This window comes from Podarcis filfolensis, assembly GCF_964270895.1.
Source record: "Podarcis filfolensis genome assembly, chromosome: 17".
In the NCBI taxonomy this organism is placed as follows: domain Eukaryota; kingdom Metazoa; phylum Chordata; class Lepidosauria; order Squamata; family Lacertidae; genus Podarcis; species Podarcis filfolensis.
In genome coordinates, this window is record NC_139621.1 from 16,509,075 (window position 1) to 16,525,047 (window position 15,973).

The 15,973-nt window shown below is 42.0% G+C and overlaps 1 protein-coding gene and 1 long non-coding RNA gene across 5 annotated transcripts in view; both read left to right on the forward strand.

The window, feature by feature from the left end:
* LOC310753125 overlaps nucleotides 1–15,973 on the forward strand; it is a 347,922-nt gene that overhangs the window by 17,069 nt on the left and 314,880 nt on the right. The window lies entirely within an intron of this gene.
* The window catches only part of TTC39B (tetratricopeptide repeat domain 39B), a 57,881-nt gene that overhangs the window by 12,847 nt on the left and 29,061 nt on the right, over nucleotides 1–15,973 (forward strand). For 2 of the 4 annotated variants that reach the window (XR_014543001.1, XM_083593461.1), the window contains exon 2: nucleotides 7,293–7,327. The exons of 1 other annotated variant lie outside the window; for it this stretch is intronic. Coding sequence is in view for 1 of the 3 variants with exons in the window: in XM_083593461.1 (XP_083449587.1) it covers nucleotides 7,293–7,327 (35 nt within the window). In the remaining 2 variants the exon portion in view is untranslated. Of the gene's footprint in view, nucleotides 1–7,292; nucleotides 7,328–12,733; nucleotides 13,024–15,973 lie in introns of those variants that run through there. One more of the 4 variants, XM_083593463.1, reaches the window with a different exon arrangement.

The following is a 15,973-nucleotide window of genomic DNA, read 5'->3' on the forward strand; positions in this document are numbered from 1 at the left end:
TATACAGTCTATATTAATTTGGAAAACTCTTGAGTTGATTTTCACTGTGAACGTTCTTTAAAAAAAAAGCAAAGAATTTAATCCATCAGAATTCAATCCAGTTTCTAAATCTCATTAGAGTCAAACACATGCCTGAATTCATCCTACTCAAAATCAATGGGACTCAGAAGGTAAGATTGCAGTCCTAACCCCACTTACCTGGGAATAAGCCACACTGAGTTCAGTAGAGCTTACTTCTGAATAGACATGTTAAGGATTGCACTGTAAGTCCACAAAGGTCATAAATTTTTTCTAGTCCTTTTTCTGATAATGCATTATTGGGTTGGGTCACTGATGGCACATCAGTGGCTAAAAATCTGGACATTTCTCTCTGAACTGCCTGGGATTGTTCTTATTCATATAAACTAATAATAATTTGACTAAACCATTCCGAGGTAGTCTTGCTGGTACTGCCTTTAAACAAAAGTCAACAAAAGAGGTTTAAAGACTCTCTCAAGGCAATTAAAAAAAAATGTAGTATAAACACCAACAATTGGGAAACACTTGCCTGCAAGCACTCCAATTGGAGAACAGCCTTTACCAAAGGTGTCATGGGCTTTGAAGATGCTTGAACTCAGGACGCAAGGGAGAAATGTGCTAAGAGGAAGGCACGCTTGGCAAATCCACACCGTGATCAACTCCCGCCCAGAAACCAATGTCCCCACTGTGGAAGGACATGTGGATCCAGAATTGGCCTCCACAGTCACTTACAGACTCATTGTTAAAACCGTGTTTATGGAAGACAATCTTACTCAGCTATGAGTGATTGCCAAAGAAGAAGAAGAAGAAGCCCTTAAAAAACAACACCAACTGCTACATAGAAACATGAAAGCTGGAGTAGGTAGTACATGTTACACCTTTAAACTCTTTTAAAAGTTAGAAGATACCACTGGTGACTAATGATTCTTACTGATACTAACATTTGACGTTTGCACAATTTGTTTCCACACAGCAGTGAAGATGGATGGTCTCTGTTGAATGTGATGAAGGGAATGGGGAAGTATTAAAAATTGTCGTGTGAGTGCTACAAAGGGCTGCTTCAACCAGGCAACATTTGGGCAATTGTTGCATAAACACATGGAGTTACAGCGTTGAAAGTCTAAGTGCCTTAGGCTGCCATCCTATGCACGCTTACATCAGAGTAAGTCCCATTGGACTCAATAGGCTTTACTTCTGGGTTGGTATGAATTTCACTATTTAGTTTTACAACAGGTTGCTTGTGCCACAGTCCTCTGAGGGAGAAGTAAAAAGGTTGACCACAAGGGAGCACTCAATGCAAAAGGATTTGCTTATAGTATCTCCGTAGTGGTACAAGGTTCACTCAAAGAAGGCATACAGCAATTCATAAGCAATGAAGACCCATATGCTCTTCTCATGAAGATGGCAACAGTCTTTAGATCGGGGGTGTGGAATATGTGGCTATCCAGATGTTGCTTGACCACAACTCCTAGCACTGCTGACCATGCCAGGCAGGAGTGGAGGGAATGGGAAACCAACAAATCAGAAGGGTCACCCCTTCTGATCTAAATGCAGAAATGCATCTTGGATTTGAATGTTGTCTATGTCTACAGTGGGGGTGGCTAACCTGTGGACCAGATATGACCCTGCAAGCTACAGGAAGAGACCTACCAGCGCCCACAGCTTTATTTCCTAATCTCAGTACTGTAGTGCAGAACAGTGAGATCAGAAGATAGAACTGCCTTCTCTTTAGAAATTAAAAGGCAGCACCCACCCGAGCATTGTTCCTGGAAAAACTCTCATCCATTTGGTCTAGTGCCTCAGCCTGGATCCAGCTTCATCCAATTCCTTACCGAGACAAGACAACGGTCCAGCACATCCGCTGCCTCACCTGAAGATGTAAAGCAGAAGTAGGCTGAAGAGCACTCTCCAAGCATCACCCTCTGGAAACGACCATCTAAGTAGGACCAGAACCATCATAAAGTGGTGCCACCCACCGCCAACTCAGACAGCCGCTCCAGAAGAATACCATGGTCGATGGCAGTAATGAGACACTGCAAGCTTTTGACTTGCTCACTTGCAGCTCCTTGCAGCCACACCAGAGAAGAGTGGAAGCTTTTGCTTCTGATTTTCAACAACTCAGTATGTCATCCAAATCCCAGACAGTGAACCGCTCTGATTATTCTGTGAACTGCCCTGAGACCTGCCGGGTATGGGGGGGGTATATAAATTCAAATTTTTATTCTTATTCTTATTAATGGTAACTGGTTTGTTTGAAACAAGCAATAATTAAGATTAAGCACAGTTTGTTGGTTTTGCATGATATAAGCAAACTGCCAAAACCCCTTCAGCTGCAACCACACTGAGCAAACACCAACCACAGTGGTGTCCAAACTTTTTTTCAAAGAGGGCCAGATGTGATGAAATGAAGGGTCGTGAGGGCCAACCGAAGGGGCCGAATTAAACCGACCGGTGGGCCAGATTAGGCCCCTGAAACAGACTTTGGACATGCCTGGGTGTGACATCTGAAGCGGGTCACTGGAATAATCTTTCATTTTCCAGTTCAGATCTCCACTTATGTTCTCATTATTTCAGTTGGCTTAAATTTAGAAGATAGACTGCTTTCTTAGATTGAAAACAGTTTGAGTTCATGTTTTTACAAGCAAGTAATGTCTTCCTTTCCCCCCTCATTTAAATAGTAGGTGCTCAAGATAACTATTATTTTAGTCCTATATTTGGAAAGAACTGATTTCACTATAACAATTTAAATTTATAACAACACTGCTACCTAAGCTGGTCTCTGAAGATATTAGAAGTTTGCAGTGGAGACGAAACAATGTAATGGGGCTGTAGCAAGAATTGCATCATAGCAAGAGTGTTCATGAGGCATTATTAGTGTGTAGTGAGAAATGTGCATAGCAATAACATGTTCACTGTTAGTACAAGTAGATTTTAAAAATCCTATTGTATGATTTTGTTTCTGCTTCAAGAAAGAATCCATCATTATGGACTGTATGGACTCTCCATGGTAGCCAACTCTTTGTTAGACCTAGGCATATTTTTGTAAATGGCACGTTAAGATGATGCTGCCAGCCCATTAAGAGGATACCAAGAAATGCCTACTGTCTCCTTTGGACATGTATCGTTTTAGCCAGATATGGTGTCAGCATACCCTCAGGACTGAGTGGGTATTCCTGCCATGGGCATGGTGAGGCCATGTAGATAGAGAACTTCATACATCATCGTTGCCTCTACATTTCCCAGAGTCTCTTCTGCTGAGAATTCAGAGATCTATCTCAGTAAAGAATTCACAGTAAAGCCAATAAGACTCAAAGGTGTGCATGACACTCTAGCAAAAGCATTAGGATATTTTTTAATTGTTGCCCAGTTTTGTTATGTATACCCCACTGATAATACTGAGAGCTTTTCTTGAAAGGCAGGATATGAGTATTCTCATAAAAACAATACTTTGTGTTTAAAATAACATCAGATAAACACATTTACAGACCCAGTTTTAAAAATTTAATACGCTGTTTCATCATAGGATGATGGAACTGTGGTTTGAATAAGTTACACAACTAGAACTCTTGCTAATTTCCCCACCTTATCAGGAAGAATAGTTCAACCCCAGTAATTGGAAATGAATCATTTGCTTCCGTTCTTCCATTAGATCTTGTGACAATGCACCTTTAGAAAGTAGTTCAATATCCTGCTTGGTGCAGGGGTGGATGAAGTTTTTCAAGGAAGCTCGTTGCAGCAGAGATTCCCGGACTTGGTGAGCAATAGCCCTGAAGGCTGCAGGTGTAGCCCAGGGAGGGAAACATAAACCCTGAAAGTTGTATTTGGAGTGTTTTAGGGCCAAGAAGAATTAATTTTTGTTAATAATACTGCTTTTAAAAAAGTGTGCATAAACTGAACACGCTATTTGATGGAACGTAGCTATGTCTCTATGCTAATTTCCTGCCCAAAACTATCCCTGCACCCCATGCTGTATCTGATAGTCTCCTGGCAACAAAAGTTCATGACACAATAAATTAGTTTATTCTTTAAACTGCCACTTGGGTCTTTTTTAAAAGCATCCTTGTAACTCTCTATGAAACCTCTTCTAGTTTTCATTATCCTTCTTGAACATTCCTGCCCAATATTGAATACAATGTTGAATAAATATGCAGTCTCAACACAGCAAACATAAATCCCTATGTATCTACTTTAATCATATAGCAGTAACTGGTACCTAGTTTGCATATAGAGAGCTTGCCAAGTTTAGAATTCTACTGCCAGCTACTTGGTAGCCAGTGTCGATAATTTCTTGTGACCCAATGGTGTGTTCCTACTAGGGATGTGAATGATGTTTGTATTTTTCAAAATTGCCTATGAAATATTACAAAATTTGCTATTTTGTGTACACATTGAGCAAGATTCCATGAATGTTTGTTGGATTATGCTGCGTTGGTTCATATTATTTTCAAAAAGAAATAAAATGGGGGGGACGGCCTTTTTTTTTTGTAATAATCAATCCTGCTACATTACTGTCACTTAATGCAAGTCATATCCTTTCCAAATGCACATACATTGTATGTCTGTAGTAAAATTACACAAATCAAAATATGTTATCAGTTATGTGGCCCAAATACATGTTGCATAACACACATAATTTTTGAAAGCAATTATGAAATTTGATGAAAGAGAATCAAAAGAGAATGAGCTGTGAAACAACTTGGGCTCAGTAATTGGCAAAAAATGAAAAGTGAGAAAACATCACGAGTTACATCACTTGTCCCTACTCACTGTTTAGTTAGTTAGTTAAAATCATGAATTTGCAACAAAAGGCTTGAAGAGATGTACAACAAAAAATTAATAAAAATACCTCCCCAAATAATAATTAATCAATTAATCAATCAATTAATTAAAAAATAACAAAAATACCCGAACATAAACATTACTTAAACATGTTTAAGTAATGTTGCCATAAAACTTTATTACCCATTGTTGTAAACATATATTCTTACATTTCTGTCCTTGGAAGGGAAAATTGTGCCCTGATTTAACAACAAAGACATGCCAAATGAATGAACTGTATGTTGCCCTTATGTGACACACTCATCCAATTGTTGGCACACCAGGGGATGGTATCTGTAACAGATTGTCCTGTTAGTCAAGTTCTTAGAATTGCTCCTCTTTTTTTAGAGCATCTGATCTAAGTTCATAAGAGGTGAAATGCAGTCTAGGTAACATAGCAATGCATTATCCTATTCTGCCTTTAAATACAAAAGCAAACAAATCCCAGATTACTTGTGTGTCCCCAGCTTGGTCTTTTTTATGAAGCAGTATTAAATCTAAGTGTCTCTAGTCTTAAGACCATCAATACATTTATAAGCTGACTGCTATGTGTACAAACCTTCTGAAATTCAAGTTAAAATGGTTTAATAATTTGCAAGAGTGCTAATAACTGGCTGTTGTTGTGTGTCACCCGCTCTTGTCCATTCTGTCAATTAGGGGATAAATAAGATCCACAGATCTGATGCACGTTTGTGGCTTTTTTTTAAGAGAACCATCGGTATCAGTGTTAGAAACTGAGATATGAAAGCTAGGAGCTAAATGGCAGCTTAAACCTAGGTTATGGGTGCATTAATGGAATGTCTAGTTGTAGTTTTTTATAACAAGAATACAAAGCTGAAAATGAATGAACCGCATCTAAAATATTATGTTCATTTTTCACATGGTCTAGTCCTTCCCCTGCCCACCACCCTAATATTCTTAAGAGGATCCCTTCTCCAGTCTTCAGAGAGTAGCTGGAAGTGGGGAGGCAGAAAAAGGTCCTCCTTTCCTTCCACTCTGCAGTTTCAATCTGAAATCTTAGGTGCAGTGCTGCACCCAGATCTCAGAAACTACTTGTGCTAATGAAATTCCCTGTTGTAAAATGCGCCTAAAACAGTGGGCGTTTCAAACACTGATCAGTATGCCAAAGACACTCAGCTCTACATTTCTCTTTGTCATCTGAGTCTGGCATGGCTGTGAAGGTGCTGAGCTAGTGCCTGGATATAGGAATGGTCTGGGCGAAACCCAATAAACTACCGTATTTTTCGCCCCATAGGGCGCACCTGACCATAGGGCGCACCTAGTTTTTAGAGGAGGAAAACATGGAAAAAAATATTCTGAATCAAATGTTGCACTAAACTATTTAAAGCGGCTCCTGTCCGCTTTGCTGCTTTAAAGCGAGCCTCAGAGGAGGGTAGGAAGGGGAACCATGGCTTATCTAAGTCCAGTTAATAATGCTGAGCCTGATTTATGGCCATCGAGATTAGCCTGGCCTTCTCAGTGGAAATCTGGGGAGGCTGAGGTGGACTTTCCAGTGGTCAAAGTATGGTTGTGTCTTCCTGCCCGGCATCTCTTTCCTGCCCTCTTCCCCCCCCCCTGCACCCCCACACCCTGCTTCGAAGCAAGCCATGGAGGAGGTAAGGAAGCAGAGCCATGGATCCTCTGCTCGCAACTGCAGTGGATTCCCTCCACTTTGAAGCAGCAAAGTGGGAGGGGAGCATACACGAGTGTAAGCTGCTCCCCTCCCACTTTGCTACTTCAAAGGGAGCCCAGGAGGAGGGAATCCGCCTCCTTCGCTAGCAGAGGATCCATGGCTCCTTTCCTTCCCTCCTCCGTAATTGCTTTGAAGCAGGAAAGTGGGAGAGGAGCCGCTTACACGGACGGACGGAATCCCCTTCCCTCCCTCTTCCCCGGCTCAGGTCAGCAGCAGTGGCTCTTGCTGGCTTTACAATGAGCCGGAAGAGCTGCGCAGAGCATGTCAGCAGCAGCGGGTCTTGCTGGCTTCGCTCCATAGGACGCACAGACATTTCCCCTTACTTTTTTTTTGGGGGGGGGGGAGAAAGTGCGTCCTATGGAGCGAAAAATACGGCATATATAGTGGTACCTTGGTTTAAGAACAGTCTTGTTTAAGAACGATTCGTTTTATGAACTCCACAAAACCGGAAATAGTGATCCATTTTGCGAACTTTACCTTGGTCTAAGAACAGAATCCAAACAGTGAAAGGGCACTGGCGGGGGGGAGTCCTCATTAGGGAAAGCGACTAAGAACAGTTACAGTTTAAGAACGGACTTCCAGAATGGATTAAGTTCATAAACCGAGGTACCACTGTATAGTTCCCAGATCCAGTGAATTGGTGTTCAGCTGGTTCTGAATGAGTCTGTTTACACAAACTGAATGTCAGCTCGGGCCAACAAGAGTTTGAAATGTAGTGTAACCAATTTCAGCTTACTAACAATTTATCCTTACTAATTTGCAGGAAAGCTTTGAGGATGCCTTTGAAAACATCCCCGTGTAAGTATGATTTTTTAAAAACCTCATTCTCCTAATAGAGATGCTGGGAAGAAAGGTGGAAGTGAGAAGTATACATTTAAATTAAATGTAGTGTTATCCTTTCTGCTCTTCTTAACATCACCTACTTCCAACACTGCTTCTCCGTAACTCCTCATGTTCCTGCTACTTGTTTCCTTCTGTATCTGCAGAATGTAGTTAACCTACTGCTTCTTCCCTATTTCGTCAGCTTATTATTGTAACGACTTTTAACTTAGGGCTTCTCAGCACGGTCCCAGTCTCTTTTCATCTCAGCTTGTGGTTCAGAGAAGAGAGAACAAAAGTCACTTTATAAAGTCACCCACTTTATATAAGTCACCCGTGTCCATAGGTCTGCTCACCCCCTTTTAGGGGTGTGGCGGCTTTGTGGGATGGCCAACACCTCCCTCCCGCCAATGATGCAGGGCTGTGTGTTTGGGTCTGATCCTTGCCGGAGCGCAAGCTTTGGCTCACACTCCTGGCTTGAAATCCTGCTCCACATCAGCCTGCCGAATTGGCCAATGGCAGGATGGCACGGAGGGTGGGGCTCTCCAGGGGCGGGCCTGAGGGAACAATCAGGCTCCCCTCAGGTCCGCTCCCAGGGGGTTTAAAACAGCCTACGCCAGCCCCCGACACCCACTCCTGTAATTTTGCACTTACTCATTGAATTGACTTTGCTATGGCTGCAGTGGTCACTGTATTTTGGGGGCTGAATAGGAATTTGCCTATCAGGTGAATTGGCTATGCCCTGGAGGTTTTGCTTACCTTGTAGCAATCATCACAACTTCGGCAGTTTAGGCACTGGGTAACCTTAGTTTTAAGGGACGCGGGTGGCGCTGTGGGTTAAACCACAGAGCCTAGGACTTGCTGATCAGAAGGTCGTGGTTCAAATCACCACGATGGGGTGAGCTCCCGTTGCTCGGGCCCTGCTCCTGCCAACCTAGCAGTTCGAAAACACGTCAAAGTGCAAGTAGATAAATAGGTACTGCTCCGGCGGGAAGGTAAACAGCATTTCCGTGCGCTGCTCTGGTTCGCCAGAAGCGGCTTAGTCATGCTGGCCACATGACCCGGAAGCTGTACGCCGGCTCCCTCGGCCAATGAAGTGAGATGAGCGCCGCAACCCCAGAGTCGGTCACGACTGGACCTAATGGTCAGGGGTCCCTTTACCTTTTTAACCTTAGTTTTGGTTGGAAGGGTTGTTGTACTCTCGCTTTCCCCTCCAGAAACAGGTTATCCCCTTAAAGGGATTCATGATGGAGTTGCTTCTGTCCATTTGCCCTTGCGGAGGCTTGGGCCTCAGCGCTCTTAGAGGCGGCAGTCCCTGTGGGGATCCTCCTATTTGATCTAAGTCATAGGAATCCCCGCTGCTGGGTTGACCCTGATGTCATTTCTAGCAGACGGGCCGGAAATAAATGCTTACCCAGTGCCTATGCCAAACCACTTCATCTGTAGTCACTAAAGGTGTAGCCCGATTTTATCCCATTCAGCTGTGTGGCCTCGTTTATTTGGTAGTTCATCTAAAGGGCACATTTGTTACTGTTCACTTTTTTGAAACGCACATGAACTGTCTGCTGCTCATGCTTGCTGCATGCTTATCCAATACAGCAAAATAACTGTGAGCGCAGTGCTGTCAGCTACAATATCAGATTTCCTTACGCATCATAGCCAATATGGCGATCAAATAAACACTGTGAAAATAATGTCATCATTGCTAGGATGTGTCTGTCTAATTAGTGCAGAAAGGTCTTTTGGAACAATATGTTTGTTAAAGATCTCAGGCTTGACGAGTTGTTCTGCCATACTTATACAACTATGCAAATTTACTCAAATTGCCCCATTGACCTTGGTGAGTCTTACCTACACCATCTGAACTGCATAAGATAGTGTTTTCCAGCTGATCTGCAGGTGTCCATGTGCATATAAGTCCCACCTGCTTTTCGCAGCTTGTAGTCAAAAGTGAAATATTTTGACCCCACCTATTGCTAAGGTCCTGCATTAGCAAGGAAAGAGTAAGGAGAGCATAATGGCTGTAGATAAACTTCAAGTTGGTTGAGGGTAGACTCAGGCTTTTTCCAGCACTGTGGCTGCCTGCATGGTAGGTTCTTCCATCATTACTATCAGGAACCCTTGAGGGAACACATTTATCAACATCATACATACAGAATTGCAACTTAGGCCACAGCCTTTTCCTCATTTACCTGGGAGGACACCCTTTTGAATTCAATGTGGCTTACTTCCTCCCAGGTAAATGAGGAAAAGGCTGTGGCCTAAGTTGCAATTCTGTATGTATGATGGACACCTGTAGGCAAAGTCCCTGGATCCAGTCTCTTCTCAGGCATAAATGTAATAGGTGACCTTAAGCAAACCACTGTTCTTACAGCATGGGGATAATGCTGATCTCAGCTGATCTCAGACTGGATGACTCAGCTGGGTGACTGTTGCATGGGAAAGATTAGTGGGCCCCCAAGACAGTGGGGCCCTAAGCTATAGCTTGTTTAGCTTATAAGTAAATCTGGCACTGGTTGTAAGCAGCGGCAGGGTGTTGTGGGTGGAGGGGCACCTCACTTCCCAACACCATGCTTTGATGCTACTTCACTGAGATTATGGTGCAGGCACAGTGGCAGAATTGGCTATGTCGACACTACACTGAGCTCTTGGAGTCTTGTCCCTTCCCCTTTCAATAAACAGCAGGGACATGCAGTGTTAGTAAGTCAGGGTAGCAACACAGCCCCAACTGCTCCACCCACTGCTACTGGTTGTAAGGATTATTGAGAGTGTATTTGAGGCACTTCATGCATGGAAAAGGTGCCATAAGATGCTAACTATTCAGCATTAAAAATTTCAATATCAGTGGCTTTGAATTGTTTTTTATTGCATCTATACATTAAGTAGAAATAAAGATATATCATAAATATATTTTTTTTAAAAAAATAGAACTTCTTGTAAAATCACAAAGTGCAGGTATGAAGAAACATTAGAAGTGCCTTTCCCTCTCCCTCTCCTTTCCTCATACTGAAGTTGGATATTCTTAATCCTTGATCCTACCCAAGCTGCTCTGTGTGGTATTATTGCAGAGATAGAAGCCAGAAGTGTTTAAGAAAGGTTAGCCTTTTAATCTCAAAACTGTGGTTAAAGTTTTCACTATTATCTCTTGATAAAGGAATCCATATTAAGGTGTACAAAATTAAAATGCCATCAAGAATGTGGAGTACTGTTCCATTACTGGTTAAAGTATTTGATAAGCCAAGTTGTTTTTGCTAGTACTCAGGTTCTGTGAGTGTGTGTTTAGCTTTTCTGTGCTTGGATTTATATTAATAAATGTTCGTGCTTATGGGAGACCTGGATGTGCTGCAGTTTGTCTAACCACATGCATAAGCTGCAGACATCATAAAGAAAAGTGAAAAGAACCCATGTATTTCTTAATATTGTAACTGCATTTATATAACTGCTTTGATTTTTATATTTATATTTTTATGTTGTGTGTACACATTTGACATTTGTGTTCCATGTTGTAAATCACCCTGTGATTGGCATCAGAATCTGCCTGTCCGGTGGATCCTGCTGCCTGAAGCGGTCTCCTCACCTTGCCTCATGGTTGGGCCAGCCCTGGCTAGAGAGTTCAAGCACAGGATCAGGAGTCTGAGACTAGGCAAAAGCTTTGAAGATGTCACAACAAAGGGCATGTTTTGTAATGCCACCCTTACTTGCTGCTTGCTTACTTTTTATAGCAACCACTTAACCCTTAGTAGCAATGGCCCCTGGGAGGACAACTGGGCTCAGCCCTCCACCTTCGTAAAGTGTTTCAAGGCTGCCAGATTTGCTTTGGTGGAGGCCACTTTCAGTAAGTGCTCCAACAAATGCTGTTATTGGGATTTTCCTTCCACCCACACAGTGATCCTGCTATTGGATATCCCTTTCTTGGTCACATCACTCCTCTGCCTAGAAGACATGTTATTCTGGTCAGCAAGAGTGAAGCTCACACAGAGAGACTTTGGCTTCGCTTCTTCTTCTTAGCACATTCCTTCTCTGCCAGACTTTCCTTTCTTGCTCTAATCTCTCTTCCAGCCCCAACCAGCAAATCTAGAATCATAGAATTTTAGAGTTGGAAGGGTCATCTAGTCCAACCCCTTGCATTGCAGGGAAAATCTAGCTCCATCACAATTTTTCCCATTCATTACTTGCCACTCCTTTTTCCACCATGACTGCCAATGTGGTGCCACCACCATAACTTGCTACTGTTGTGGAGTGGGATGCAACTGCAACACGGGTTTACAGATTTGGGGCACTACCAAATAGTCTGGAAAGAAAAGCCAAGATGCATCTGCACATCTTTGAAGAGAGCACATTTTTGGACACAACCACGCGAGAACCTAAAATGCTTGTAATGCAGCTGAAGAATCTGGAGCTTCATAGCACTTGAACCAAATACTTAACACTGGGGTCAGCATACTTTTTTCAGCAGGGGGCTGGTCCACTGTCCCTCAGACTTTGTGGGGGGCCGGACTATGTTTTTTTTTTGGGGGGGGGAATGAACAAATTCCTATGCCCCACAAATAACCCGGAGATGCATTTTAAATAAAAGGACACATTCTACTCATGTAAAAACACGCTGATTCCCAGACCGTCCGTGGGCCGGATTTAGAAGGCAATTGGGCTGGATCCGGCCCCTGGGCCTTAGTTTGCCTACCCATGACTTAACATGGCTTGTGAAGACTTCTAGAAAGCTCACTTGCTCTCTCTGTAGTTTCTTAGGAGAGCATGAAGCTCTTAATCCCAGGGTTTGAGCCCCATTCTGAGTGAGAGATTCCTGCATTGAAGGGGATTGGGCTGGACTCTTGGGGTCCCTTCCAACTTTGCAATTCTATGATTCTATGATCAGTGGAAGAATATTTCATACTGTTGGCTTCTTAGAGTTTCCATGCCCTCTCTAACATTTCTCCTTAGATATCTGTTGTATTGCATGCTATATAGTTATCCAACTCACTATCATGGATCATACTTAACACCTACTTAAGAGAAATTCAAACATAAAGTATAACAGACTGAATCTCCAGTAAATAACTACCATTCTATACTTCTTGCTATACTATTTTTAGAACAGGCAATGAATTATTAAATAGCTCTGTTGTTTCTAGCGCTCTGTTCTGTTTAAATGCGGCATAAAATAGCCTGGTTCTCCTTTTCATCAGATTTAAAACATTTAATGTTAACTGGAGCACAGAAATCTGGAGCACAAAAATATTTTTCATCCTTCAAACACAAATCACTGAGTTGCATTTGGTCTTCATTTCCCCCTTTGTAGTTAGGCAGTGATGGATTAGAATTAGGCTGCAGCATAGATTGGGAAAATCTCCCAGCATCCTCTTCCTGCAGAGGCATCATCTAGCAGCATTGCTGTAGCTGCAGCTATTTCAACTGACATTTCTTTTTAAATTGCAATATGGAGGGCTCCTGAGATGACAGCTGCTTCTGTGTGAACTTTTATATCTTTTTTCTGCCTGATAACTAATTAATAAGAGCCTCATGAGTATTGAGGAATAAAACAGAGGAAATGGGATATTATCTAGGTGTTTTTTGCTGCCTTGTCTGGCTCTTGACGGAAACAAAACGTGCCTGAGAGAGGCTTATCTTTCTGTAGCAATTGCAGTTATTCATCTAAAGTTATCTACTCATTTAATTCTGTGAGTATATCATGTCTTATCTATGCTAAGTGGTTACTACAATCGATGGCAAAAGTCAGGGTATAATTACAATAATTTTGTGGGGAAATTGCTTTATGAGGTTGTCTTAATAAAAATTTATTGCATTCTGTAAAAAAAGCAAGTTCAGCATATCTGTGAACTCTTTTGTGGGAGAGATTAAAATTCAGAATTATTTCAGAAGCGATTGGTTTTCCTTTCCATTCATAGCTTATTTCTAGCAGTTATCATTGTATTTCTGCTGATGCCAATCTTATAGGTTGCAGAATACTGCAAGGTGTGTATAGCTGGATGAATGGCTGTAATTGTCACACCATTAAAAAAATAAATCGGAGCTATCTATCATGTATGATATTTATTTTGATTCTCAGGGAACTAATAGCTTCCGTTATCTGGTGACTTTGGTGTTTAGTTTTAGTATAGCTGTTTATTTGTAATGCCATCGGGGGGGGGGGGGGGGATAAGCCTGAAATGACTTTGCAGCAAATTTAGAAGGTGATTCACTACAATAAGATTGAGTTATAGTAAACTTAATATGAATTACTGTGAACTTGCAGGAAGCCATAGAAAAAGGATCATTTGGCCTTAATAAGGTGTCTGGATCTGGGCCAGCATTTGAATGACGCAGTCTTGGTACCAAAAACATCAGGCCAGATTGTGTTGACTTCTATGTAGGGTAACAGGATTTCCCCACCCCCACTCTCAATTTTAAAATGAGCTCAGCTGTAAGTACTTTCTTCCCAGCTCCAGCTGTTCATTAGTATAAAGTTGCATTAGTGGTGGTGGTTGTTGTTGTTGTTGTTTTACATCAATTACAATATTTACTTTTAAGACACAGGAGTACTTGGTCTCAAGGCATGTGCAGGTCCCAACAGGATGGCTACAGTATTTTGAAAGAATAGTTTAAAAGGTTTGGTTTTTCTCCTCCTGGCAAAATAGAAAGGAGGCAATTTGGGAACAATCTCAAGCAAAAGTTTTGCAACGAAAAACAGAGCACAATTTATCATGGAGATACCTCCTGCTCAGTTCTCAGAGCATTTGTGTTGGCTGAAACTCTACCCAATTAAATGCTTTTATGCCACCAAAATTCTCTATGGATGCTTATTTTAATCCTTTCCTTTTGCTTTTTGTATTTTTTATATATTTTATTGACTTGTTAACAAAAAAGTGATTTTTTTTCTTAATTGGTGTACTGTATATTTAATTGGTGTACTGAAGATATATTGTTGTGATTGTATGATTATTACTACCACCTACTGACTGCTTCAGGGTGATAAGGGCTAGGCAGGGTTTCCGCAAAGAACCAAATCATCACTAAAGGAAGTGCCAAAGTAGTACTACTTTTATGTAGGCATGCTTGAGAAATCCAGTCTTTGTGAATTTCAATATGGCCTGACCTCATCCATGCCAACCAGACTCATGTGCTGATCCGAACTTATCCACCCTGCTTTTTGCACTTTCAGAAGGTTTCAACGCAGCTCTTGGATCAAAACAAAGTGCAGGTACATCCTCTCAAGCAGCTATCATTAGTGTGGATGGGAAACAATGAGATAGAGTTCAGTTGAAAGTTTGTCCTGTGGACAAACATGCACAGAAATGCACCTGGAAAAAATGGATCTATGCAATCCATATGCATATTAACACTCTGCCTTGGGCATATACAGCTTTGGGCATATATCAAGAGAAAAGCGGATTTTACAAACATACTCTAGGGTACCCTACCGCCAGGGCTTGAACTGGGAACCTTGGGGTTTTTTGTTGCAATGTGTGGTAAGCCGCTGAACTGTATTTTGCAATAACAGCTTAAGCAGTTCAGTGTCCTCGGGCCATGGACCAACCAAACCATTGGGTTCCACTGCATCACCAGCCCTCTCTAATCAGTTAACCATGTGGTTAACCTGGCACCTAACGTACTGATGTTTAGGCAGCTACTTTTTGTTTAAGAAGGCTTTCCCTGGAGTGTGACCCATTTCAAAGAATACCAGTTGTATAATTATTGTTTTTAGAATAGGCATCTTTTGTATTTTATCTTACTGCATTGATTGCTTTGGCTGTAAAACAGTTGATAAATCTGATAAATAAATACATCACAGAGTTGTCATTATTCCCTCTCAACTCCCCCCCCCCCCCACTTTCCAACGCTGTGGCAGTCTTAGTGTAGCAAAGCTGGGGTACTTTGTAGGGATGATGTAAACCATGCTTTCTCAACCACAGTACCCCCCCCCCCCGCAATGTAAATATACTAATGATTTACAGAGTAGCACTAGCAATACTATTGTTGTTGTTGTTGTTGTTTAGTCGTTTAGTTGTGTCCAACTGTCTGTGACCCCATGGACCAGATCACACCAGGCACTCCTGTCTTCCACTGCCTCCCGCAGTTTGGTCAAACTCATGCTTCGAGAACACTGTCCAACCATCTCGTCCTCTGTCGTCCCCTTCTCCTTGTGCCCTCCATCTTTCCCAACATCAGGGTCTTTTCCAGGGAGTCTTCTCTTCTCATGAGGTGGCCAAAGTCTTGGAGCCTCAGCTTCAGGATATGTCCTTCCAGTGAGTACTCAGGGCTGATTTCTTTCAGAATAGATAGGTTTGATCTTCTTGCAGTCCACGGGACTCTCAAGAGTCTCCTCCTGCACCATAATTCAAAAGCATCAATTCTTTGGCTATCAGCCTTCTTTATGGTCCAGCTCTCACTTAGATACATCACTACTGGGAAAACCATAGCTTTAACTATACAGTACGGACCTTTGTTGGCAAGATGATGTATCTGCTTTTTAAGATGCTGTCTAGGTTTGTTACCACTTTTTCCCCAAGAAACAGGCGTCTTTTAATTTAGAAAGTAGATAATGAAGACTATCCCGTATGTTTTCTGTTGGTTTGAGTTTTCAGTTTGCCAAAAGAGGTTATGAACAAGTTTCAGCAGCAGTGTGGAAAG